Here is a 27,419-nt window from a genome sequence, read left to right on the forward strand (position 1 = left end):
TGTTTTGCCGGTGATATATTACGATTTTACACTGACACAAACAATCATCCTTTAATTATATGTTCACCGATGAAAGCTTATAGCACATAAATGAAATTAAAACAAATTGCCATCAAGGAAAATGTATCTTTCGAAGGAAAATATATAAGCGTTTATGTCGCCCAGAAAGAATGCTTTGACATGATGACGTCATTATATTTTACGGTTTCCCCTATTGCCACCATATATTAGTAAAACATTATGTTTGTTTTTTAATTTCATAATTGGATGTTTTTAATTTGTCCATAAAACGTGATTTGTTTATCAAATTCTAACATTCGTTGTCTGTATATGCCTTAACATGGACACGGACACCAGTGGTGTAATTAGTTATTTTACAAACAATTCATGGCAAATGGAATACTTTATTGCGGGAGAGCTGCATGTATGTATACACTTTAGAGCCAATGCACGATGGGTCTCGTCAGTTTCTACTTTAATGTATCCAAAGTACAATAACGTAACTTTAATATGCATGGTGATATCAAAATTATTTTGATATCAAATGTAAGCGTTTTAGATGCAACGAAAGAATATGTAGTTTTTGCCTAATACTATTCCTTACTTCTCCTCCTACTTCTCCTCCTTTTCATCATCAGTAGCAACAACAGCATCACCAGCAGCAGTAATAGCAGCAGCAGCAGCAGCGTCGTCTTCCGCATCGTCGTCACCAATTATGCTGAAATGTCTTTTCCGCGCTTTAATGGTTACTCTAGCCATCCTGAGTTATGTTCCTATCGGACTTCAACTATGAGCAATGAATGAATTACATGTATCATGAATGTTTAGAACTGCACTATTGTCTTTCTGTCATTTTGGAGCATTTTTTTTGAGAGAAGAAACGTATGCGAACCTTCTTTTGAAAATGCAATACACGCGCTACAAATTAGCGTTGTGAAAAACGCAAACATTGTGACGTCAAATTGCTGGAGACGTTACGAGTTGGCGGAAATGCATCGACGGAAAACAACATGACGTCGGCGGAGAACCGTTTGATTAAAGACGCAGAAACAAATCAGGGAGTAGAACTTCTTGAAAAGGAAGTTGTCGGTCCTGAAAAGGACACAAAATACTCGTGGTTCGTGTGTGCATGCGCATTTATCTCCCAGATATTTGTGCTCGGAGTCTTGCATGCATTCGGTGTCTTCTTTGTCGAGTTCATAAAAGAATTTAAATCAGCAAAAGGCTCCACAGGTATATAAAATATAGTTTTACGATTGACACGTAAACCAAATTCGGTCTGGGTCTCTTTCGATCTAGTCTGCACTCATATAAGTCTTTGAAAATTCATTTTATCTTTCAAAACATTTTCGGCTTAGAAGACACGTCGGCGGTGCAAATCAGAGCGGAAGTTCCGGCTGTTAGAGGCGCGGTGCAGACTGGACCCTGAGATAGCTCCCGGAACCGACAATTCCACTTTTCAAGTTTATTTTTGTATTTTTAATGATTCTGCCATAGTAAGGTTGTCAATGACCTGCTCAGTAAATACTTTTAACATTTACACTTTACTTTGTAAAGTACAGCTGTAGTATAATACGTCAAGTTCTCATTTACCTACGTTTTGTATGGTAACATACTGTCATTTCTGGTCAAGTTTGACTTAAAAACATACTATGCATATTTTTTTTCAGCATGGATCGGGTCACTGGCCTACGGCCTGTCCATGACGTTCGGTCCGGTAACCAGCTGGCAAGTAAGCCGATTCGGATACAGTCGCGTCATGATCACCGGCGGCGTCATATGTGCCGTCTCCCTGCTGTCTACATCGTTCGTGACGTCACTAAACCCCATGTTCTTCACGTTCTCCCTCCTGTACGGTATAGGTACCTGCATGACTACGTCACCGACGATGACCATTACGTCACAGTATTTTGACAAATATCTCGCCGTTGCCACCGGTATCACAGTTTCCGGAAGTAGTTTTGGAACGCTCATTATGGGACCGCTGTCACAAGCCATCATCGACAAGGCGGGTTGGCGGACGGCGTTTCGTGTGTACGCGGGGTTCTGTCTGATCACGAGCGTGCTTAACTCCCGCATCCGGACGCCCGCCTACATGAAGTGTCAGCGGGCAGAGGGTCGGAGCTTCATTAAGGACCTGCAGATTTGGAAGAACCGTGTGTTTGTCGTCTGGACGCTCTCCATTACCTTCGTCATGTTCGGCTTCTACATTCCATACGTCCACCTGGTCAGTGACACTCATTTGTGCTAGTAAATTATTTATTAATTATGGTCCGTAAAACGACGAATTAGCGATAAGCCCACGATTACATTATTTTACTATCATTCTGTGATTTTTCTAGGACGTACTTGGTTTCGTTTTAGTTTAATCAATTTTTCACATACATGAGTTCACATATTGAGGATGAAACGAAAAAAAGGTTCTCGCGTTAGCTTCCACTGCTTTCACTTCTTGGTATCCAGTTACATGAAGTTAACGTCAAATGTTGGCGTCAAACATATACAATAAAAAGGCTTTCGTTCCCAGGTATCTTACGCGATCGATCAGGGTGTGTCACCGGAACTCGCCTCCATCCTCATGATGATTTTGGGCGCCGCCACCGCTCTAGGTCGCATCATGTTCGGCCGTATCGTCGCTGCCGGCGTCCTCAACCGCTTGCACATGCACCAGCTGTCCATGGTCATCACAGGAGCTGGCGTCATGGTTCTCCCGCTCATTAAGTCCTACCCAGGTTTGTGTATTCGAACGGCCTCATGGTAGATTCCATTAGTAGTCTACGGGAGACAAATGTCGTTTTATCAGATAATTTGAAAACAACATTTCACTCATCTTATAGCCGTCAAGGCAGATTATGTTAATCTGTAAGTAACATAACTTGGCGTACCTCTCTAATCGTAATTGTTTTTCCGCTGTATCAGGTATCGTTGCGTACGTGGTGACGGTGGGTCTGGTAGACGGCTGCTTCGTGGTTCTGCTCCCGATCATCACCGCGCAGCTCATGGGCATCGAGAACAGCCTACTGGCTTGGGGCTTCATGATCGGCACATGCTCCCTTACATTTACTCTCGGGCCGCCCGCCGCGGGTAAGTCCCTTGTGTAACCTTTTGGGCATATTCCCGCTTAAATTTACCCTCGGGCCGCCCGCCTAAGGTAAGCTTCCAATGGGTTTTTTACCCTCGAAAATTTACGCTCTAATGGCGGCGCAGGTAAGGTCCCCGTGAAGCCTTTTGCACATACCCTCCCATATTTACCGTCGGGCCGCCCGCCGCATGTAAGGTCCCCATGAAGGCTTTTGGCATAGACCCTCCCATATTTACCGTCTGGCCGCCTGTCGCAGGTAAGCGTCCCGTGTTGCCTATTGGCATATATCCTCCATATTTACCGTCGGGCAGGTTACTCCACGTGAAGCCTTTTGGCATATACCCACCCATATTTACCGTCGGCCTCAGCAGATAAGGTCCCCGTAAAGCCTTTTGGCGTATAACCTCCCATATTTACCCTCGGACCGTTCGCCGCAGGTAAGCTCTCAATGTAGCGTTTTGGCATATACCCTCTCATATTTACCCTCGGGCCGCCCGCCGCAGGTAAGGTCCCCGTGAAGCCTTTTGGCGTATACCCTCCCGTATTTACCCTCGGGCCGCCCGCCTCAAATAAGTTCCCAATGAAGCGTTTTGGCGTATGTATACCCTCCCATATTAACCCTCGGGCAGCCCGCCTCACGTAAGTTCCCAATGTAGCGTTTTGGCGTATACCCTCATATATTTACCCTCGCGCCGCCCGCCTCAGGAAAGTTCCCAATGTAGCGTTTTGGCATATACCCTCTCATATTTACCCTCGGGCCGCCCGCCGCAGGTAAGGTCCCCGTGTTGTCTTTCGGCATATACCCTCCCATATTCACCGTCGAGCCGCCTGCCGCAGGTATGGTCCCTGTGAAGCCTTTTGGCATCTACCCTCTCATATTTACCGTCGGGCCGCCCGCCGCAGGTAAGGTCCCTGTGAAGCCTTTTGGCATCTACCCTCTCATATTTACCGTCGGGCCGCCCGCCGCAGGTAAGGTCCCCATGAAGCCTTTTGGCATAGACCCTCCCATATTTACCGTCTGGCCGCCTGCCGCAGGTAAGCGTCCCGTGTTGCCTATTGGCATATATCCACCCATATTTACCGTCGGGCAGGTTACTCCCCGTGCAGCCTTTTGGCGTATAACCTCCAATATTTACCCTCGGACCATCGCCGCAGGTAAGCTCTCAATGTAGCGTTTTGGCATATACCCTCTCATATTTACCCTCGGGCCACCCGCCGCAGGTAAGTCCCCGTGAAGACTTTTGGCGTATACCCTTCCATATTTACCCTCGGACCGCCCGCCTCAGGTAAGTTCCCAATGAAGCGTTTTGGCGTATGTATACCCTCCAATATTTACCCTCGGGCCGCCCGCTTCAGGTAAGTTCCCAATGTAGCGTTTTGGCGTATACCCTCCCATATTTACCCTCGCGCCGCCCGCCTTAGGTAAGTTCCCAATGTAGCGTTTTGGCATATACCCTCTCATATTTACCCTCGGGCCGCCCGCCGCAGGTAAGGTCCCCGTGAAGCCTTTTGGCGTATACCCTCCCGTATTTACCCTCGGGCCGCCCGCCTCAAATAAGTTCCCAATGAAGCGTTTTGGCGTATGTATACCCTCCCATATTAACCCTCGGGCAGCCCGCCTCACGTAAGTTCCCAATGTAGCGTTTTGGCGTATACCCTCATATATTTACCCTCGCGCCGCCCGCCTCAGGAAAGTTCCCAATGTAGCGTTTTGGCATATACCCTCTCATATTTACCCTCGGGCCGCCCGCCGCAGGTAAGGTCCCCGTGTTGTCTTTCGGCATATACCCTCCCATATTCACCGTCGAGCCGCCTGCCGCAGGTATGGTCCCTGTGAAGCCTTTTGGCATCTACCCTCTCATATTTACCGTCGGGCCGCCCGCCGCAGGTAAGGTCCCTGTGAAGCCTTTTGGCATCTACCCTCTCATATTTACCGTCGGGCCGCCCGCCGCAGGTAAGGTCCCCATGAAGCCTTTTGGCATAGACCCTCCCATATTTACCGTCTGGCCGCCTGCCGCAGGTAAGCGTCCCGTGTTGCCTATTGGCATATATCCACCCATATTTACCGTCGGGCAGGTTACTCCCCGTGCAGCCTTTTGGCGTATAACCTCCAATATTTACCCTCGGACCATCGCCGCAGGTAAGCTCTCAATGTAGCGTTTTGGCATATACCCTCTCATATTTACCCTCGGGCCACCCGCCGCAGGTAAGTCCCCGTGAAGCCTTTTGGCGTATACCCTTCCATATTTACCCTCGGGCCGCCCGCCTCAGGTAAGTTCCCAATGAAGCGTTTTGGCGTATGTATACCCTCCAATATTTACCCTCGGGCCGCCCGCTTCAGGTAAGTTCCCAATGTAGCGTTTTGGCGTATACCCTCCCATATTTACCCTCGCGCCGCCCGCCTTAGGTAAGTTCCCAATGTAGCGTTTTGGCATATACCCTCTCATATTTACCCTCGGGCCGCCCGCCGCAGGTAAGGTCCCCGTGAAGCCTTTTGGCATAGACCCTCCCATGTTTACCGTCTGGCCGCCCGCCTCAGGTAAGTTCCCAATGTAGCGTTTTGGCGTATACCCTCCCTTATTTACCCTCGGGCCGCCCGCCTCAGGTAATTTTCCAATGTAGCGTTTTGGCATATACCCTCTCATATTTACCCTCGGGCCGCCCGCCTCAGGTAATTTTACAATGTAGCGTTTTGGCATATACTCTTCCATATTTACCCTCGCAGCTGCACAGGTTTAAATGGTAGTTACCCACGACATCAGCTCAGTCTTACCAGCAGATTTACTACATGTACTACTGGTAAAGGTATTGTATTTGATTAGTAATTGAAAATTGATCACCTGGGAACTTGGGTCGAATTCATGAAGCATCACATTGAAGCTTTTCAACTTAGTGGAAAACTGTCTTTTTTAATTTGAATTGAAAGAAAACACGTTTTGTGCACCAAAACTATGAAAATAAGTAAGAAAATGGTCTAAACAATTTATATACATGTAAATACATTTGATGAAAAGTGGGGGGTTTAATAAATACTCATTCGGCTTAGCCAAGATAAAGTGGACATTTAACTTTTTCAATGTTATATGCTGTTTTGGCTTTCATTTACATAAGATCTTTGACACTTTAGTGTATACTGATAGTACTCAATAAGACCTTTCCAGCAATATATAGTTTTATATATGTTTACTCAATGGTTTTCCAAATATACCGTTTGAAAGGTCCAGAAATGGCCATATTTTGGATGTTATGCTGTTGCACCAAAAAATAGCCATTTTTTAAACATACAGCTCATAAAGGCAATCTTGGATACATTGCTAAAGTAATGTTTTCAAATTAAGGACACCATTCTTATTTACACTACTTTTTACGGAATGAAAATTGTACAATAATTGATGAAGATGTGTGGAAAATTGTGAATGTGTACACTTGTTATACATTTTCCTATTTTCACCCTTACTTATTCTACAATGAAAAATTACAACTAAACTTTGTTTATTGAATTATAGAACACCTAATAGGAGTACATAGAATATTATAACACATGAAAATCACAAACATTTTTACTAAAGGTCCTCAACTCGTTTCTCATGACTTAGCCAAAATGACGGTTTTTTTTGTATAGTCCGTAGCCCCGCTTTTCAACATGTCCTACAACTGTGACATGATTATGTATTACAATGACAATCTGTTCTATACTCCCAGGCAATGGCAGCAAGCTATCACAAAAATATTTAGCAGCTAGCATACTGAATGAAGAATCAACAGTCAAAACTATTTTGTCCGTAGCCCTGCATAGTCCGTAGCCCCCCTCAAAATTATTTTTAAATTGAAAGGTCAGATCATAATTACAGCTAGCTTTTAATAAAACAGAATCATGAATGTAAAATGAAAGCAAACATAGTTTAAGGGAGAATAGAAATAAGAACTTGTCTTATATACATGTACATAATGAAGGTTTGAATCCGAAAATACAGAGCAGATTACAATCAGTTGTGTTTAAGATGCATTCAGTGCAATATAATGGTGTTACAATGTTGTTTAATAGCCTCATATTGTTATTATACAAAATGTTTGGTGTTCAGTTATAATCTGTTCGACATAAGTATACGCACATAAATGATAGTTAAGGGGCTACGTACTATACTGCTTTAACGTCAAAATTATTTACTAGATGTCAGTTTTTAAAAGACTTTTTTGTATTCGTTTTCATTCTGTTCCATGTTTTGTACTTCATACTGTGCATATGGACCTTCAACATCAGTTAGGTTGATTGTATGTATATGTACTAACATAATATCAATCAACAGTCAATGTTTATTCAAGAACTACAAATGCACTTGGTTGTTTTATGTATAAAGTACTTAGGGGTCTCTGTGTGTGTGATATCTAGCTTGTTAATGTTTAACCGAGAAGTTTCGCATGAAATCAAACGGGTATGTAGGCAGAGGCTCAATTACAGCTTTGCAATCGCGCAACAATTTTTTTAAAAAGTGATAAATTTATGAGCATTAAACAATGCAAATTTAATCACTTAGTGTGTTGTTAGCTTTTTATTGCTGTTAACATGTGTATAATTTGGATAATTATAAGAAACCAATAATACGTATTGATACATCATGTATTATTTCATACTAAAAGTTGTGTTATTCTATATATAGTCACTAGTGCTTTTTATAATTTATTTTCAAGCACAGAATAACACAATTTTTAGCATAAAATAGTAGTGTGTTCTATTTTACCAAGCAATTGCAAAGACTTGATCATTAATTGGTATAACACGTGAACAATGATGATATTCCATTTGAGTCATTCTAAATAAATTTGTGACAAAAAGGAATTCGGTAGAAATTCCCACATGTAAAGATATTTAAACCAAATAATTTCATGCGAAACGCTACAGATGCGGTTACTCCGACATTCCGAAAAAGAACATAACTGTGATAAATGGCAACTTTGCCGTTTCTTTACAATATGTACCCATTTTTCATCAAGTATTTCTTAATTGTTTGGTGAAAGAAATAATATTAATAATCTTTGCATTAATTAAGGTTTATATTTAGTTTAACATATAGATCAAGCAACATTTTGGCATTTATTTTTTGAAACTTTTGTGGGGCAAAAAAGCCTTCATGAATCTTCCCCATTTGAATAAATTTACAGTGGCTTTCTTTATATGGAGAATGCATCTTTAATAGTTAAAAAAAAAACTGGAAATGAAATACCAGTTTAAATAGTTTGAAATTTGCACATAAATGGAATACTTCACTTATATTGATGCCAAGGGATTTCTTAACATATACATGTTAGGGCACAAAGCAGATAATGACATATGATAGCCCAATCAAATCTAAGTCAAGATTGGTATTCAATATACAACTTAATTTAATGTTAATATTTATGTAAAAAAATAAGTATATATTGATATGAAAATATTATTAACACAAATTAAATCAAACATTGGTTAATCTTTGATGCTTTTATGTGTCTCAGTTCTGTCAATTTATGAGATAATCTTCTGAGAAATGGTCATTTGTGAAACAGTTCTGTGCATTTCCCTGAAAACACTGTTTCAACAGGTATATATACTATATCATGCTATTATACACTTTTGAACATTTAATATTTCAATTTACTTCAACTTTTAACCTTTTGATATTAAGTAAACACATAATTAGGCACATGCGAACCTAGCCTGTATAGTCTGTAGCCCCTTCGTAACAAGTATAAATGCAAGATAAAAAACTTCTGTTACTATTTCTTTACATCTACTTTTGTTTTGGCAAGTTTGACTGTTAATTGCAATTTTTTAAGTTGGAGATGTAGTGCTACAAGCACTTAAAATAGTTTTCATGTCAGGAAATGACTCTTATTTCGCTGGTTGTTTCCATGTTTTGGAATAAAGAGTGTCTTGAATTACATATTTTGTTGAGGTAAATGTTCAAGGGATGATAGGGCCTGGGGATGATCAGTTGGTAAAAGATGATACTTTTGATGTATAATGCAAACATATAATTATGTTTCCAGACTGGTTTTACATGATTACTGTGTTTATATAGTCCGTAGCCCCTCTGTAGCCTAAATTCTGATCCAAGCTTTTAAAAAAAATGAAGTGTAAGTCATTCAAGACTTTGTATGCTAACAAAAGACACCTATATGTTTGATCTAAAAGGAAATTTGATTATATTGAGCTGTTATCTAAATGATTCTGTTAAATATAAGTGTGACTTCTTTTTTGCTTTAAATGGTTCTTGCAATCCTACACATATAAATATTTTCATTTGTTTCAGAATCAAATTTTTGGCTCAAATGTTTAATGTTTACACATTACCAGTACTTTATGCGCAAAAAGAAGGTAGGAAGGTTGCTTCTACTTTCCAAACAAAACATGTTATGCTTCAATATGTATAGTCCGTAGGCCTACACGTCCACTTGTATATATCAGTCTGTAACTTTTTTATCAGGTCTGCTACAAAAGAATAGTTTTAATACATAATGCTCGAGGCATTAAGCTTGCGAAATCATATTGAATTTTAACGATTTGTAATACTTTAAAAATTGACCTTCGTGCAACACAAGTGTCCACTTTATCTTGGCTAAGCCGATTGTCAAAATTTGAAGATGCACTCTCACTCCCAAATAAGATCGATTCACAACCATTAATAATACAATTGTTTTAATATACCAAAAAGGATGGATAAATGTCGAAAACAATGGTTTTTATAAAGGATACCGTGTTTAATTTGAAAGAAATGTGCAGAAAACATGGTATTTCTACATAATGAGACGATAGTCGATCGCAGTAAATCTTTTAGCACTCACCAATCATTTATTATTTTTGCGTTTTCAGCTTTAAAATACACGGTTACAATCGTGTTATTAGTTATTAGTATTTTCCATAAATCCATTATTTAGGAGGTGGTTAAAGGTTTATTACTGAAAAATTATGTTTGTTATACATGTGTATGTATTGATTTTGAATAAGAGTGTCACTTTAAGAAAATTTCACTTAGTTGAAAATATTCACTAAGATGCATTATGAATATTGCCGACCCGTTGAACGCTGACGCATTATATGACATTATCGGAATGAACATCGTAAAACATGGCGTTCTTTTGGCCGCGTCCGCCACTACATGCCTACTGAGCATACATGATAACTGTCTACGCCGTCTATATGCCCTTCTCCTTTTCCATACACAGGTGCTCTCTACGACATGACCGGAAATTACGACCTTGCGTTCCACTGCGCGGGGATACCCATCCTGGTCGGTTCCGTCGTGCTCTTCTTTATCCCCTGGGCCCAGCGGACCTCCCGGGGACCAAACATCCTCAGCAGCCTCATCACCGACATCACTATCGCACCGGTGAGAAATGAGCTTGGAAATATGTATTAAATAATGTTACTGTAACAGTACAAAGATATATTTTTTGATATTGAAGTTGTGACCAATTTAATATTGTATACGGTGTGGGGTGGGGATTGGGACAAACTGGGATTTGTTGTCTAAATCCCGGTCCTGAGGCAGGAAAGAAGATGTCAAAATACATTGAGCTGGAGGTTTTGCAGTGATAAAAACTGCCGGGAATACACTTGCAGGACAGAATTCGCAAAAAAGAATCCTTTGAATATGACTTAAGATGTTTTATGAATATCTGCCTTGTATGTCGGCCGTCCCCATTCTCGTACACCAGAGCGGTGATGTTATGCCATGTTTGCGTACCACGTAGATTTATCATTTTTAAACCTCTGGTGAATGAGAATGGGCGTCCCCGGTGGTGCAAACATTGATAGACCGACATCGAGTGGTTTGTAGCTTGCTGACGAGATAGAAGAGGTGACGTCCGGACTCGGTATCCTGTGCTATATCGAGTCCAAAGCAATCATGGAATGGAAAAATATCCTCGGTATAACTGCCAAGAGAGCTCGGTATAGCCGGCAAACGAGCTCAGAATAGCTGCCAAGAGAGCTCGGTATAGCTGCCAAGAGAGCTCGGTATAGCTGCCAAGAAGGCTTGGTATAACTGCCAATAGAGCTCGGTATAACTGCCAATAGAGCACTGTATAACTGCCAAGAGACCTCGGTATAACTGCCAAGAGACCTCGGTATTACTGCCGAGAGAGCCAGCCAATATCTCATACAGTGTATTTGTACTAAGGGACACAACGCCGTTTTATCATAAATTTAATATTGTAAGAGTTTATTTCTTCATAATGAGATTTAAAAACTACATTAACAAAAAAATATTCTAATGCAACAGTTTTGTCATAATTATTACCATAGGGCAGCTCCGGTTCTGGGGAAGAGACGTTCCCAAGTCCCTCGGATGGAACGCTACACGGGGACCGGGTGGTAGAGAACATCGCTCTCCGCAGCCGCACAACCGAAACTCGTACCTTGCCCACATCGGAACCGGTCAGCAGCTACGTTGGTACGCATAAATGGCTGTTTTTTTCAAAAATAAATTTTGAAAGAATGTAATGTCTATGGTTTGGATGCAGAACGAACTTGAATGGATTGTGCCCGGGTAGATTTGTCCGCCCCCTTCCGAACTTGCGCTAGTAGTTTATGTTGCAGATTCTAGAAACAGACTATACTTATATCTTTATCTTCTTGCATGCTGAGTATTCCTGGTCAGTCTGTTGGTGTACATTGCTTAGCGTAGTTCATTATAAATAGTTAGAGCACACTTGTGTTTCTTATTTATTATATCACATTAGTGAACATTGAACACGCGCACACGACAACAAAGGAAAACAAAATAGTTTGTGTATGCAGTTGTATGCCAGAAGAAGTCATGATTACTTTTTCAGAGAATGTTGTATGCCAGAAGTAGTCATGATTGCTTTTTCAGAGAATGTTGTATGCCAGAAGAAGTCATGATTGCTTTTTCAGAGAATGTTGTATGCCAGAAGTAGTCATGATTGCTTTTTCAGAGAATGTTGTATGCCAGAAGTAGTCATGATTGCTTTTTCAGAGAATGTTGTATGCCAGAAGTAGTCATGATTGCTTTTTCAGAGAATGTTTATTGCATTTTGTTTTTGTAGATTATGGATCTTTTGAAAAGTAACTAAAATGCAACCCCCCTACCGATTATTTTAGTTAAAAAAAAAGCAAAAACATGTTCGGATATATTGCGTACGATCATTTTATTGTGTTTATTTTAATATGTCAACATCCAAGCTTTTTCTGAAAATTTCCATCGTTTCCATTTTCCTGACTTATATCAGACAAGGCAACAAGCACAGAGTCCCTGGGCACGCTGTCGCTCGACGTCCGTGACGTTCTCTCCCAGTTGAGCCACACTAGCGCCGTCTTTGAGGAAATGATCCGTCGCTCCGAGGACGCCAGAGAACCACCCAGTCTACCGGCGTCCGTCACATCGTCCGAGGTAAGGCAGTGTTCTAGGTGGCATTCATATATATATATATATATTGTATATATATAGCAATTATGTAATGATATAATGATTATAATCATAAGAAGTTGTCCGTCATGTTAAATAAGTTATCGTTATATCATTACTATTTTTTTAAATAATTATTTTCCTTGTTCTTTTTACAAAACCTTTTTAAAATATGGTGTGTTTTTTTTTAAATATTATCTCATAACCAATTCTTTTTCAGAATATTTATTCATTAAACACGTTTTCCAGGTCCCGAGACTTCCACCGCCGTCAGAGCCGGTGAGATACCGCCGACATGATGACCGGTCAAGGGAAAGTTCCCTACACTCACAGAGGAGTGGTCGGGGGCAGGAGTCGTGGGAACACTCACAGGAGGTCGCCTCTAAAATTACCACACTTTCTTCCCCGCCGTCCGTCCCCAGCTTCTTCATACCTCCAGCCCCCGTGGACTCCCAATCTAACAGTTTGAGTGCGGTTGGTGAGCCATCAAGGTCACTGCTGTTTAACAAGGTGACAAGCACCGACTCGACCCTCACTGCACCTATGCAGCCGACTTCCGGTCCAACCACTCGCATTGTGAGCGCCAGCCAGTCAGCCGTAGAACCGGGGCTAACTAGAAAGAGGAGCGATTTTGATCAGGCCATATCCGAGCACGTTAACGTTCTCAGAGAAACTCTTAGGAGTCCAACGTCGTGTTCCAGTCGTCTGGAGGACACGGATCACGATTCGAAGGCAAGCTCCCCAAGATCCAAGCACTCAAGCGTATCGCCTGCAATCGATATCATCAGATCAGACGGCTCATGTGCTGCACACGGTCCAGATCCGGACTCGCACTCTGACAGTTTTCAGCTCGCACAACAGATCGCTTTTATTGAGGCGGCGACTCGGGCTACCGGCGAGGAACCGTGCTGCTCCCATGACGTCGAGCCGTCTTCGCTGACCGCCACTAAATTTGACCAAGAAAATCAGCTGACGGTCATTCCCGTAAAGAAGGCCACCACGGAGCAGCTCGTTGGTCAACGGTTGGAGAATCTCTTCCTGCCGATCAGCGAAGATGATCCAACTGAGAAAACGTCATCATACGAGCTCGTGGATGTTGGTTCAGGAAGTGACGTCAGATCCACTCGGTCTCGAGGTGGGGAACTCGACGTTTTTAATCACCTGTTTAATGATGATGAGGCTCGTTGATCGTCGACACAAAATAGGTTCACAAGTCGTGTTTTGCAATATTCGAGAGCTATAAAGACCCATAGAATTTATTGTGAGGAGTAGCAATTAACCGAAACGTGTCGCATTCAGTGTTTTAATATGAAAAGAATTTAGACTGTCGTCTTCCTGGTTAATGAATGCAGCAGGAGTCAGATTTCATCATTCATTGGGGAAGTGCATGGCGCTGTTTGCACATGATCAGTTTTGTTTGCTTATTTATGACGCATAATTTTATGATATTTTGTTTTTATTTAAATTTGTCGAAATTCCTTCTCATAATTTAACTGTATGTTCTTGTTCGGTATGTAATAAAGATCTATGCAATCTTTAAATGCAGGGTGTAGTTTTTCAGGCGTAACTAATTAAACATATTATGTGATCAAAGTGCTAACATTTTTTGTCCTTATCGAAAATCATTAGCCTTTTGTAATAAAATCCAACCCCATTGAGGAATGACATAAACTATGATGGTCCAGTTTTAACCACAGGGGTTACCTGATATAAATCATATATAGGGTAAAAAAAAATCGAGAGAACCCCCTGTGGTTTAAATGATATACAGACGGGCGTGTCGAATGGCCGGTCACTCGTAAATACAGCGTGACCGAGGGAGGGAAACCCTGCCGGGACACTATTGTTTGCGGCCCGTCAGGCGAGCCGGGCTTTACACCTGCATACACACACTAAAACTATTTAGTTTTTTTATTATAGGTTATAAAAGTTTGTAGTATAATGTGGTCACTGAACCATGTCCAAATGAAAAGAACTGTTTTAAAATTTGCAAAATACTGAAATGTAAACACACCTAGATGGTTGGTTTACCACTAAGTATATCAAGAATCTTTACTGTGATCTATTCATAAAGACTATCTTATTTCGGTGTTAAAGTTTGAAGATGTTTTGAAGTTTGAATAATCATTAATGCGACATGGTATACACAACTCTGACATAATACTTAAAGGAATGACCTGCTAGTCTAATAAGGATTACTTCCAATAGTAAATACCGGAATTAGGCTGGGCAGTGCTGTAAAACCTTAAATTTAACTTAAACGATTTATAATAGTAAACACAAAAAATTCGATTTTTAAATCAACTTCCGAAGGAGCTGTTGAAAGTGATCGATGGTGCGATTGGAGGCATGACATAGGAGTTAAATGTCCGATACCATACCGGGGATTTACATGTACTTAGATTAACATTCAATTTTAGTCAGCTGACTTGAAAAAGTTCTAATGTGTTAACTGTTTGATGTTCAACGTTATAAAGGTGTTGCTTTTCCGGATTTCTTGGTGATTTAAATAATTTAAAGGGAATATATAAGGGTAAAGTTGAAGTGAAGAGAAGACCTCAATCTTCCTTGCTGACCACTGAAGAATCCTATATTCCTTGCTGACCAGTGAACAAACCAATCTTCCCTGCTGACCACTGAAGAACCCTATCTACCTTGCTGACCGGTGAAGAGTAGACCCCTATCTTCGTTGCTGACGGGACAGCTGTTAAGAAAGGTTTACTTAAAACTTTTTCTATTGTCCGTTTCCCATAAACCATTATATATAAATAAAATACCTATAAAAACAAATATGGTTATCGAAAAAATATTAAGAGTTAAAACAAATTGATAGGAGACAGTTTCTGACAGCAGTATTCACCGAAAAGCTTGAAAAGGTGGGGCTTTCATGTCGTGACTCAAGCTTTAAACGGAGCCATTGAATTGTAAATGAAAAGTTTCAGGTAATAAGCACTCGATAAACATAATTATACATTAAAGTAGTTCTCAATGGATTACCAGTTGTCGGCTTGTGTGAGAATGTAATTTTCCTGTTTAACCCTGACAGTTGACATTAATGATTTTACATTCAGTCATGATTAAAATAAACCTACAAGAGAATGAAAAAACGTGCATCATTTACAATTTAGATTTGTATGATAATACGACCATTGTAAGAACTGAATTTCAGTGATGTACATGACAGTGAACATGTGAACTTCAGTTTAACAAGAATATTGCCTGCAGGTTACAAAAATATACCAAATCCATCTTATTTTCGCTCCATCCATCTATGTGCATTTTTTTCTGTACCAATCATCTGTCTGTATGAACATGGTAAAACATGCGGTAACCATGATAACATAGTTCAAATATATCAATCACGACCATCTTTACTTTAGTTAAGGGGCAAATCATCAATTTACTTAAAACGCTCTTATTCGAAACAGATACGTTAATTAAAAGAAAAAAAAACCGTCTGTGCATAGATTGAAGCAAGAGTTTGTCAAAACCATGATACTCGTTGTTTTTTAGGTATTTATAAGCAGAAAAGTTTTAAATCAACCACACTCCGAATATTTTGGGGCATCAGTGCTTTCTTATCCAGTGTTTAAGTTGTCCGTTGTACATTTTGGGATGAAGAAGCGAAAACAGGTCCATTTCACTGTACAAACAAAGTTGACTAAGGAGATTGTGTGATCATTTGCAAAGACTGGATTGAAAACAAGGGATATGGTTATATCTTTGCAATGCTTAAAGATTTATACAGTCGTAAATTAAATGAGTCTAGTCATATTTTCTTGTTGCGTTTTTGCTACACATCTGTGCAAATTGAACTAGAAATCCCCCGTATATCTGGTGAACCCCGCGAGAAATCCCCCTTAAACCTGGTCAATCCCGCGAGAAATCCCCCTTATATCCGGTTAGCCTCGCGAGAAGTCCCCCGTATATCTGGTCAATCCCGCGAGAAATCCCCCGTATATCTGGTCAATCCCGCGAGAAATCCCCCGTTTATCTGGTCAGCCCCACGCGAAATCCCCCGTAAATCTGGTCAATCCTGCGAGAAATCCCCCGTTTATCTGGTCAGTCTCAAGAATAATACCCCGCCTATATGGTCAATCCCACGAGAAATCCCCCGTATATATATATGGTCAATCTCGCGAGAAATCCCCCGTATATCTGGTCAATCCCGCGGGAAATCCCCCGTTTATCTGGTCAGCTTCACGAGAAATCCCCTGTATATCTGGATAGCCCCACGAGAAATCCCCCGTGTATCTGGTTAGCCTCGCGAGAAATCCCCTGTAAATCTGGTCAGCTTCACGAGAAATCCCCCGTATATCTGGTTAGCCCAACGAGAAATTTCCCGTAAATCTGGGCCAGCCTCACAAAAAATCCCCGTATATCTGGTTAGCCCCACGAGAAATCCCCCGTAAATCTGGCCAGCCTTACAAAAAAATCCCCCGTAAATCTGGCAAGCTTCACGAAAAATCCCCCGTATATCTGGTTAGCCCCACGAGAAATCACCCGTAAATCTGGCCAGCCTCACGAAAAATCATCTGGTCAGCCCCACGAGAAACCATTAGCCTCCCTTTCATGTTTGAAACATCTTTGTTACCTTTTCTCGTATGATATGAAATGTTTAATCAAATATTTAATAAACATTGAACGATGATCAAGAATGATACTTGTTTAATGATTTCATAATAACGCCACGTGCTCAATCCCGTGTCCTCGGGTATATATGCTTGTAAGAGAGTCGAAAATAAAAATATATAAAGCAAGAAGAAAAGTATTCATCGTACAAACGGTTATTATTTATAATGTTATATATTTCAAAGAAATGAATTTGTTTAGGACATTTTTTATTTCCATATGTGAACAGTTGGTTAATGAAGATCACGATCCACCTCGATTGTATAAACGGAGTGAGTGTTTAGTGGTATTTAGTATTTGGTATTTAACTTTAGGCTTATGCAACAAATGTCCCACCCATATGTTAAGCTTACACGGTTGGCTGTTCCTTTTATAGTCGTCTTGTGGGCCAGTTCAAAACTAGTCCAGCTTTAAAACGTAATAGATTAAATATTTAAAGCATTTTTCTCAAAACATTAAATCACATTTCCCCGCCAAAAATAGCTATACAGCTGTCTTCAGCATTATATTGTATGTTAGGAATTTTAGCTTGATGACATATTACATAAATAAGTATACAAAATAGTATATATAGTATATAGACTGTTATATATATATATATGTAAACGATCAAAAATGGCTGTGACCTATTAATTAAATAAAAAGTACAAAATTGACGATCGTGCAGATGCTTGGACATATTTGTAGCAAGTCGTGATGAATTGTAAATGAAACTTGCACTGAAGCATTTAATTTACTGATCCAAAGAATTATTTCAATCAAACTTATCGAAGCACATCAATTGTAGATATAATCTCCATTATCGCAATGTATCAAACTTAACATATTTATGGGTACTGTAAATAAATACTGGTGTACGTACAGACGAGATTATGTTGATGTGTATGAAATGCTATTGATGTGCATTATGTACGTACAATTGAAATGTAAGTGATGTACATGTACGTACAGATATAACGTTAGTGATGTACATGTACGTACAGATGTAATGTAAGTGGTGTACATGTACGTACAGATGTAATGTAAGTGGTGTACATGTACGTACAGATGTAACGTTAGTGGTGTACATGTACGTACATATGTAATGTAAGTGGTGTACATGTACGTACAGATGTAATGTAAGTGGTGTACATGTACGTACAGATGTAACGTTAGTGGTGTACATGTACGTACAGATGTACTGTAAGTGGTGTACATGTACTGACAGATGTAATGTAAGTGGTGTACATGTTCTTATAGATGTACTATAAGTGGCGCACATGTACGTACAGCTGTAATGTAAGTGGTGTACATGTACGTGCAAATGTAACGTAAGTTGTGTACATGTACGTACAGATGTAATGTAAGTGGCGCACATGTACGTACAGATGTAATGTAAGTGGTGTACATGTACGTACAGATGTAATGTAAGTGTTGTACATGTACGTACAGATGTAATGTAAGTGGTGTACATGTACTTATAGTTGTACTGTAAGTGGCGCACATGTACGTACAGATGTAATGTAAGTGGTGTACATGTACGTGCAAATGTAACGTAAGTGGTGTACATGTACGTACAGATGTAATGTACGTGGTGTACATGTACGTACAGATGTACTGTAAGTGGTGTACATGTACATATAGATGTACTGTAAGTGGTGTACATGTACAGTTAGATGTACTGTAAGTGGCGCACATGTACGTACAGATGTACTGTAAGTGGTGTACATGTACGTACAGATGTAATGTACGTGATGTACATGTACGTACAGATGTACTGTAAGTGGTGTACATGTACATATAGATGTACTGTAAGTGGTGTACATGTACGTACAGATGTAATGTAAGTGTTGTACATGTACGTACAGATGTAATGTAAGTGGTGTACATGTACTTATAGTTGTACTGTAAGTGGCGCACATGTACGTACAGATGTAATGTAAGTGGTGTACATGTACGTGCAAATGTAACGTAAGTGGTGTACATGTACGTACAGATGTAATGTACGTGGTGTACATGTACGTACAGATGTACTGTAAGTGGTGTACATGTACATATAGATGTACTGTAAGTGGTGTACATGTACAGTTAGATGTACTGTAAGTGGCGCACATGTACGTACAGATGTACTGTAAGTGGTGTACATGTACGTACAGATGTAATGTACGTGATGTACATGTACGTACAGATGTACTGTTAGTGGTGTACATGTACATATAGATGTACTGTAAGTGGTGTACATGTACAGTTAGATGTACTGTAAGTGGCGCACATGTTCGTACAGATGTACTGTAAGTGGTGTACATGTACATATAGATGTACTGTAAGTGGTGTACGTGTACAGTTAGATGTACTGTAAGTGGCGCACATGTACGTACAGATGTAATGTAAGTGGTGTACATGTACGTACAGATATAACGTTAGTGGTGTACATGTACGTACAGATGTAATGATAGTGGTGTACATGTACGTACAATTGTAATGTAAGTCGTGTACATGTACGTACAGATGTAATGTATTTGGTGTACACGTACCTACAGATGTAACGTAAGTGGTGAACAGATGTAATTTAAGTGGTTTACATGTACGTACAGATGTAATGTAAGTGGTGTACATGTACGTGCAAATGTAACGTAAGTGGTGTACATGTACTTATAGATGTAATGTAAGTGGTGTACATGTACATATAGATGTACTGTAAGTGGTGTACATGTACATATAGATGTACTATAAGTGGTTCACATGTACGTACATATGTAATGTAAGTAGTGCACATGTACGTACATATGTAATGTAAGTGTTGTACATGTACGTACAGATGTTATGTAAGTGGTGTACATGTACGTACAGATGTAATGTAAGTGGCGCACATGTACGTACAGATGTAATGTAAGTGGTGCACATGTACGTACAGATGTTATGTAAGTGGCGCACATGTACGTACAGATGTTATGTAAGTGGTGTACATGTACGTACAGATGTAATGTAAGTGGCGCACATGTACGTACAGATGTAATGTAAGTGGCGCACATGTACGTACAGATGTAATGTAAGTGGCGCACATGTACGTACAGATGTTATGTAAGTGGCGCACATGTACGTACAGATGTTATGTAAGTGGCGCACATGTACGAACAGATGTTATGTAAGTGGCGCACATGTACGTACAGATGTAATGTCAGTGGTGCACATGTACGTACAGATGTAATGTTAGTGGTGCACATGTACGTACAGATGTAATGTAAGTGGCGCACATGTACGTACCGATGTTATGTAAGTGGCGCACATGTACGTACAGATGTAATGTAAGTGGCGCACATGTACGTACAGATGTTATGTAAGTGGCGCACATGTACGTACATATATAATGTAAGTGGCGCACATGTACGTACAGATGTAATGTAAGTGGTGCACATGTACGTACAGATGTTATGTAAGTGGCGCACATGTACGTACAGATGTTATGTAAGTGGTGTACATGTACGTACAGATGTAATGTAAGTGGCGCACATGTACGTACAGATGTAATGTAAGTGGCGCACATGTACGTACAGATGTAATGTAAGTGGCGCACATGTACGTACAGATGTTATGTAAGTGGCGCACATGTACGTACAGATGTTATGTAAGTGGCGCACATGTACGAACAGATGTTATGTAAGTGGCGCACATGTACGTACAGATGTAATGTCAGTGGTGCACATGTACGTACAGATGTAATGTTAGTGGTGCACATGTACGTACAGATGTAATGTAAGTGGCGCACATGTACGTACCGATGTTATGTAAGTGGCGCACATGTACGTACAGATGTAATGTAAGTGGCGCACATGTACGTACAGATGTTATGTAAGTGGCGTACATGTACGTACAGATGTAATGTAATTGGCGCACATGTACGTACAGAAGTAACGTCAGTGGTTTACTTGTACGTACAGATGTACTGTAAGTGGTGTACATGTACATACAGATGTAATGTACGTGGTGTACATGTACGTACAGATGTACTGTAAGTGGTGTACATGTACATATAGATGTACTATAAGTGGTGCACATGTACGTACAGATGAAATGTAAGTGGCGCACATGTACGTACATATGTAATGTAAGTGGCGCACATGTACGTACAGATGTAATGTCAGTGGTGCACATGTACGTACAGATGTAATGTAAGTGTTGTACTTGTACGTACAGATGTAATGTAAGTGTTGTACATGTACGTACAGATATAATGTAAGCGGTGGCCATGTACGTACAGATGTAATGTAAGCGGTGCACATGTACGTACAGATGTAATGTAAGTGGTGCACATGTACGTACAGATGTTATGTAAGTGGCGCACATGTACGAACAGATGTTATGTAAGTGGCGCACATGTACGTACAGATGTAATGTAAGTGGTGCACATGTACGTACAGATGTAATGTAAGTGGCGCACATGTACGTACAGATGTAATGTAAGTGGTGTACATGTACGTACAGATGTTATGTAAGTGGCGCACATGTACGTACAGATGTTATGTAAGTGGCGCACAAGTACGAACAGATGTTATGTAAGTGGCGCACATGTACGTACAGATGTAATGTAAGTGGTGCACATGTACGTACTGATGTAATGTAAGTGGTGCACATGTACGTACAGATGTAATGTAAGTGGCGCACATGTACGTACCGATGTTATGTAAGTGGCGCACATGTACGTACAGATGTAATGTAAGTGGCGCACATGTACGTACAGATGTTATGTAAGTGGCGTACATGTACGTACAGATGTAATGTAATTGGCGCACATGTACGTAGAGAAGTAACGTCAGTGGTTTACTTGTACGTACAGATGTAACGTAAGTGGTGTACATGTACGTACAGATGTAATGTACGTGGTGTACATGTACGTACAGATGTACTGTAAGTGGTGTACATGTACATATAGATGTACTATAAGTGGTGCACATGTACGTACAGATGAAATGTAAGTGGCGCACATGTACGTACATATGTAATGTAAGTGGCGCACATGTACGTACAGATGTAATGTAAGTGGTGCACATGTACTCACAGATGTAATGTAAGTGTTGTACATGTACGTACAGATGTTATGTAAGTGGTGTACATGTACGTACAGTTGTAATGTAAGTGGTGCACATGTACGTACAGATGTAATGTAAGTGGTGTACATGTACGTACAGATGTTATGTAAGTGGTGTACATGTACGTACAGATGTAATGTAAGTGTTGTACATGTACGTACAGATGTTATGTAAGCGGTGGCCATGTACGTACATATGTAACGTCAGTGGTTTACATGTACATACAGATGTAATGTAAGTGGTGCACATGTACGTACAGATGTTATGTAAGCGGTGGCCATGTACGTACAGATGTAACGTCAGTGGTTTACTTGTACGTACAGATGTAATGTAAGTGTTGTACATGTACGTACAGTTGTTATGTAAGTGGTGCACATGTATGTGCAAATGTAATGTAAGTGGTTTACAAGTACCTACAAATGAAATGTTACAGATCACGGGCGGATCCCGTGTGCCGCGGGCGCCCTGTGCCCCCATCCCTTGTTTCGCTAGTGTAGATGAAATGCTATTGATGTACATGTACGAGCAGGTGATTTGCTATTGATGTACATGAGTGTGCAAATGAAATGCTATTGGTTTTCATTTACGTTCATGTCACCTCTCGTTGTTTCCTTTTTGATGTTCTCAAAAAGTTACACAATACGACTACGCGTTATGCGTCAGTAATGCTATGTGGTTTTTCTGGGTATTCTTAATTCCTTCAACCCGTGACATGTTCTCAAATTTAAATATATTTAAAATTTAGATTTTAACTGTAGTCTGCCTTACGTTTAATCCATGCATAAGTAATGTTTCAATCTGTATATCGTGTTACCGAGACAATCCTGGGATTATTTGTATGAGAATTTAAAAAGATCGTATTTTATTATGAGTACACCCGCATCAACATGACGGAGATTTTGAAGCTTTTATATACACGTGCCTGTGAAACGCGCTCCAGAAGGAGTTTATACTCCCCTGGAGTGGGGCTTTTGGCGGGAGACGGATATGCACTGGTCTTGGCAATTTTATTTACTAGAATTAAGTGTTATAAAAAGTATGGTAACGGTAAAGCAAAAAACAAAACACGCTTAGCCAACAATATGGGCCTACACTTTGCTACTGCGTCTCCGCAGGAGGTCACAATTCAAAATATTTCTGCTAATGTGCGATTCCCAGGCGTGTCCTACCTCCAAACCAAAATCAGATCTGAGGACACCCGTTATTGAAAGCAAGTATTTACTCTTGAGTCTTGTATCAATACATTTTAACAAATTGCTTGTGGTGAAAGGGGTACTTGTTTCACAGTTTAGTGTGGTATTCTGATATTGAGATTTGATTCACCGACATTAAGTAAGCTTATGTCCTCGGACACAGATATACATGTACACATGATAAGTCTAATCAAGATGGTAGCACGAAGACTTTCATCATTGCTAACTTCATTCCTTACAATCGATCAATTGAATCATCATTCCGTTTATCAATCCGTCCGTCATTGTGTTCTGGCGTCTGTCGATCATTCGGTAAGCCGCACGCCAGAGTAAAAAATTATGAATTAATTAATTTAGTTATCAATTTATGCATCCATTTACTCACTCAATGATTGACTGAACGAACCAACTAATAAATGTATGGATTGATGGACGGCGGACGGATTAATTAATTAATCGTTCAATCAATCGTTCAATCAATCAATCAATCAATCAATCAAATATTATAAGTTTTTTACATGGTCGTATTCTCTTTCATCAGTCAGTATCTTACTTCATTGTGAGCATATTGCGATAAACAACTTAATAATAATGTAAAAACTGAAAAGGTTGAAATGACAATGAGTCATCTTTCAATGTTTAGCCTTTTTATTTACTATCATTCTATTATATTCAACTGAAATTCTATTACTCTGGTGAATGTTGTGTTAACAAAGTCTGTATTACAAATCTGTTCTCGTATAAAAGCCATTGAAGGACCATATTGACACCAGAGATTCTTTTCTAGCCTCTTTGAAAGGAAGAGAAACTGGGCACATTTGAAAGGCCTGTATACATTGGGGAAACTATTTGCGTATATGTTTTAAATGGTTTAAGCGCGGTCTATAGATGTTTACAGATGTGGAGTGTATAAGATTTCAATCTCGTAATGACAGCATTAAGAATATCTTGCCAAGTATTTTTCCGTAATACGTGGTAGTCTGACAAATTGAGTCAATGACACCCAACCTATCTAATTTTGGAACAAATATTAAAGACAATATAGATTTGATTTGTTGATTTCTTCCATTTGATACTGACATTTGTGGACAAATTTATCACGCGCATTAAGGAGTTTTAGCCACTTGATAGAGGAATCAGCGACGGAAATGTGCATTAGTTGACAAAAAAACTGAATAAAGAACGCTTTAGAGGATATGTGACAATTTCAGTCAGGTAATTGTTAAAAATGTCGCTCCCTAGCGACCCTTACCTGCGACAGGGGCCGTCATCGCGGCACGGGCACTCTCCCGCACAAGGGTCGTCGCCGACGGAAGAGACACCTACGCCGAGGGGCCGTCTCAAACTGCGATCAAAGGCTCACAAGGTTCCTCCATTGAACTTAGCGCCTCTGAGAGAAAGAAAAAGGTCCGGTAGGCGCAGACCATTGGCAAAAAATCGGATTTATTTGCAAACTCCAGATAACTTTTACAACTATCATCGTGATGATCCCCGGGATGTGACGTTATCATATCAGGGACAAGAATCGTTTAGAAGATCCCTGGACGAACCGCTGGGGACAAACCGCGGTCGGAAGATCGTGTTTGAAAAGGTGTTTTCACACGGTAACCGGAACCGGCCACGAAAGGCTATGATCATAGGCGAGCGGCCGCCAATGTGGAGGCTCTCCGCGGTTCGCCGACCGGAACTTCCAGGAAATCTCTTTGTGGACAATTTACGCCACCAGGACGTTGACTACAGACAGTACAGTAAAGTCACATGGAATGATATTCTAGAATCGCACCTCAAGGATGTAAACAGTGAACGTGACCTCACGCAGACGCTACCACAGAAAGAGCAGTGGCTAGCAAGCATCGACGCGCGGGTTCGATACTCTAAGATGAACTCTAACAGAGGGCTTCCGTATGTGTCTCCGAGATTATTTAGTGAGAATGTTCATCCGACCAAACCGCCCATCGGCGCTAAATACGTGTCCAAGGATAAAGCAGGAAATGTGTTTTATATTGTCGGACCTAGTGACGTCACAAGACGAGAATACAAGTCATATTTACTTCCGGAAATTGTTAAACGTCCTTCTACTCCAAAAAAGCTCAACTTTTAGCTTTATTTATGTTATTGTTTGCCAAGATTCCATGCTATGCGGTGCTGTTTGTCCATTGTTATATATTAAAGTTGGATATGTTCAATAAATGTCGACTTGTTCGCATTGTTTATTCGTATCAGTTTAAAATGATGAACAGGCGAGTGCCTACATGTATGGAGGTACGCCAAAGGCAATTAACAGGTGTTTTTTTTTTTAATTTCATGGTCATCATTCGAAAACTCATTGTAATTTATGTTGATCATTATATTCCTTATTTGGACTGTTTTTTGTGTGATTTATTTGAAATGTTACCAACGATAATAACATATTCGGCATACTTCGACAAAACCTCGACTTTGCCTCGACTATACTTCAACTGTACATCGAGTATACCTCAACTTTACCTCGACTATGCCTCGACTTTACTTCGACCATGCCTCGACTTTACCTCGGCTTGTTTCTTTATCTTTGGGTGCCGTCTTTTTCTTTAACTGTAAATTACTTGCTATTCTACCATAATGAGGTTCAGTCTAAGACTATGACAGTTGGGAGGGCACGGGGTTTGAGCTGCCCCCCCCCCCCCCACATACAAAACGCTTACAAACCAATCTCACAGTATAACAGCAACAAGATTATTATAACGATTATAACTTTCCAATGACGAATTCTTTCGTTGCACATAAAACCCTTTCAGGAGATACAAACATTAGGGTTTCAAAATGACCATAATCGTACATCGGATACCTCACACAGTCTGTAGATATGAACTATGACACATATATACATGTATTCATTTGAATTATATACGTATAAATGCATGACTACTGTTTAAAAGATATGTTTCATTTCTCGGTGCACGCTAATAAACTTGAACGAGTAATTGTCTTCGGGTAATTATTTCTTACCAGATGTAACACAACCTGTGATTAAGGTAATCACATCAAATGATTCAATTTTAAATTTATTCCCTATTTTTTAAACATTTGTAAAGCACGTATGGGCGTCAACTATTTCCTTCGTGCAATAGAGCGAGCATTTGTTTTTATCTAAATAACAAAAAAGTCATCAAACCCCCATAATAAAATGAAGAATGGACGAAGAAAATAACGTTTGAATAAATATTTTGTCTAATGAGTAAATTAGTAACTTTTTAGAATAATTCATGGAATTCATGTATAATTGGTTAAATACATACACAAACGAACGAGCGAACGAACGCATGAACGAACGAATGAACGAACGAACGAACGAATGAATGAATAAATGAATGAATGAATACATGAATACATGAATGGTTGAATGCACGAACGAACGAACGAAACGAACGAACGAACAAACGAACGAATTAATGAATGATTCTGAGTTTTATATTTAATGTCACCATTTAAATCCACATCGGAGGCCGATCCATGAAACGTCTCCACAATCTTGACTAAAATTATCATTACAAGTCCGATCTTGTAAACAGATGCAACAAACAAACATGAACTATACGGAAATTTATTAGCTAGTTTGATTTAACCTGTTTCATCTTCATTTACTGTAATAAAAGAAGCGACCTTTATTTATGAATTAATATGTTTATGTTAACATAAAGAGGGGCCTGTGCCGACCCCCCCCCCCCCCCACACACCCCACCCGTTTAGATAGTACTGAATGAATGCAATTTTGACCACGTTGTGTGATTCAACATGTCACCATGTTATGGGGCTGGTCATAGATCATCATTGGGCTATCTTCATAAAACTTCTTAAGTCATTTCTTAACTTAAGTCGAGTCCCTAAGATGTTTGAAAGAAAAAAATGTATATTCAATGAAATCAAGGAAAATAACGTATTTCATATTTTATTAGGTTATTATACAATATAACCAGTGGGATACTTAACTTAAAAATAAAATAAAAAATAATGAATAAAAAGGTAAGGAAATGACTTAACATGTTATATGGATACCAACCCT

The 27,419-nt window shown here is 39.9% G+C and overlaps 2 protein-coding genes across 10 annotated transcripts in view; both read left to right on the forward strand.

The window, feature by feature from the left end:
- The first annotated feature begins 1,010 nt into the window (after window positions 1-1,010).
- Window positions 1,011-13,674, forward strand: LOC128237072 (uncharacterized). Its single transcript, XM_052952266.1, has 8 exons — window positions 1,011-1,233; window positions 1,671-2,227; window positions 2,528-2,732; window positions 2,920-3,084; window positions 10,283-10,446; window positions 11,364-11,511; window positions 12,311-12,471; window positions 12,736-13,674. The coding sequence occupies exons 1-8, from the start codon at window positions 1,011-1,013 to the stop codon at window positions 13,672-13,674; spliced, it is 2,562 nt and encodes an 853-aa protein (XP_052808226.1).
- A 779-nt stretch (window positions 13,675-14,453) lies between these two features.
- The window catches only part of LOC128238399 (uncharacterized), a 74,178-nt gene continuing 61,212 nt past the window's right edge, over window positions 14,454-27,419 (forward strand). For 4 of the 9 annotated variants that reach the window (XM_052954291.1, XM_052954293.1, XM_052954292.1 and 1 more), the window contains exon 1: window positions 14,455-15,202. The gene's annotated coding sequence lies outside the window, so the exon portion shown is untranslated. Of the gene's footprint in view, window positions 15,203-27,419 lie in introns of all 9 variants that reach the window. The other 5 variants (XM_052954296.1, XM_052954294.1, XM_052954297.1 and 2 more) reach the window with 3 other exon arrangements.

The sequence above is a fragment of the Mya arenaria genome, chromosome 6 (assembly GCF_026914265.1).
Source record: "Mya arenaria isolate MELC-2E11 chromosome 6, ASM2691426v1".
In the NCBI taxonomy this organism is placed as follows: Eukaryota; Metazoa; Mollusca; class Bivalvia; order Myida; family Myidae; genus Mya; species Mya arenaria.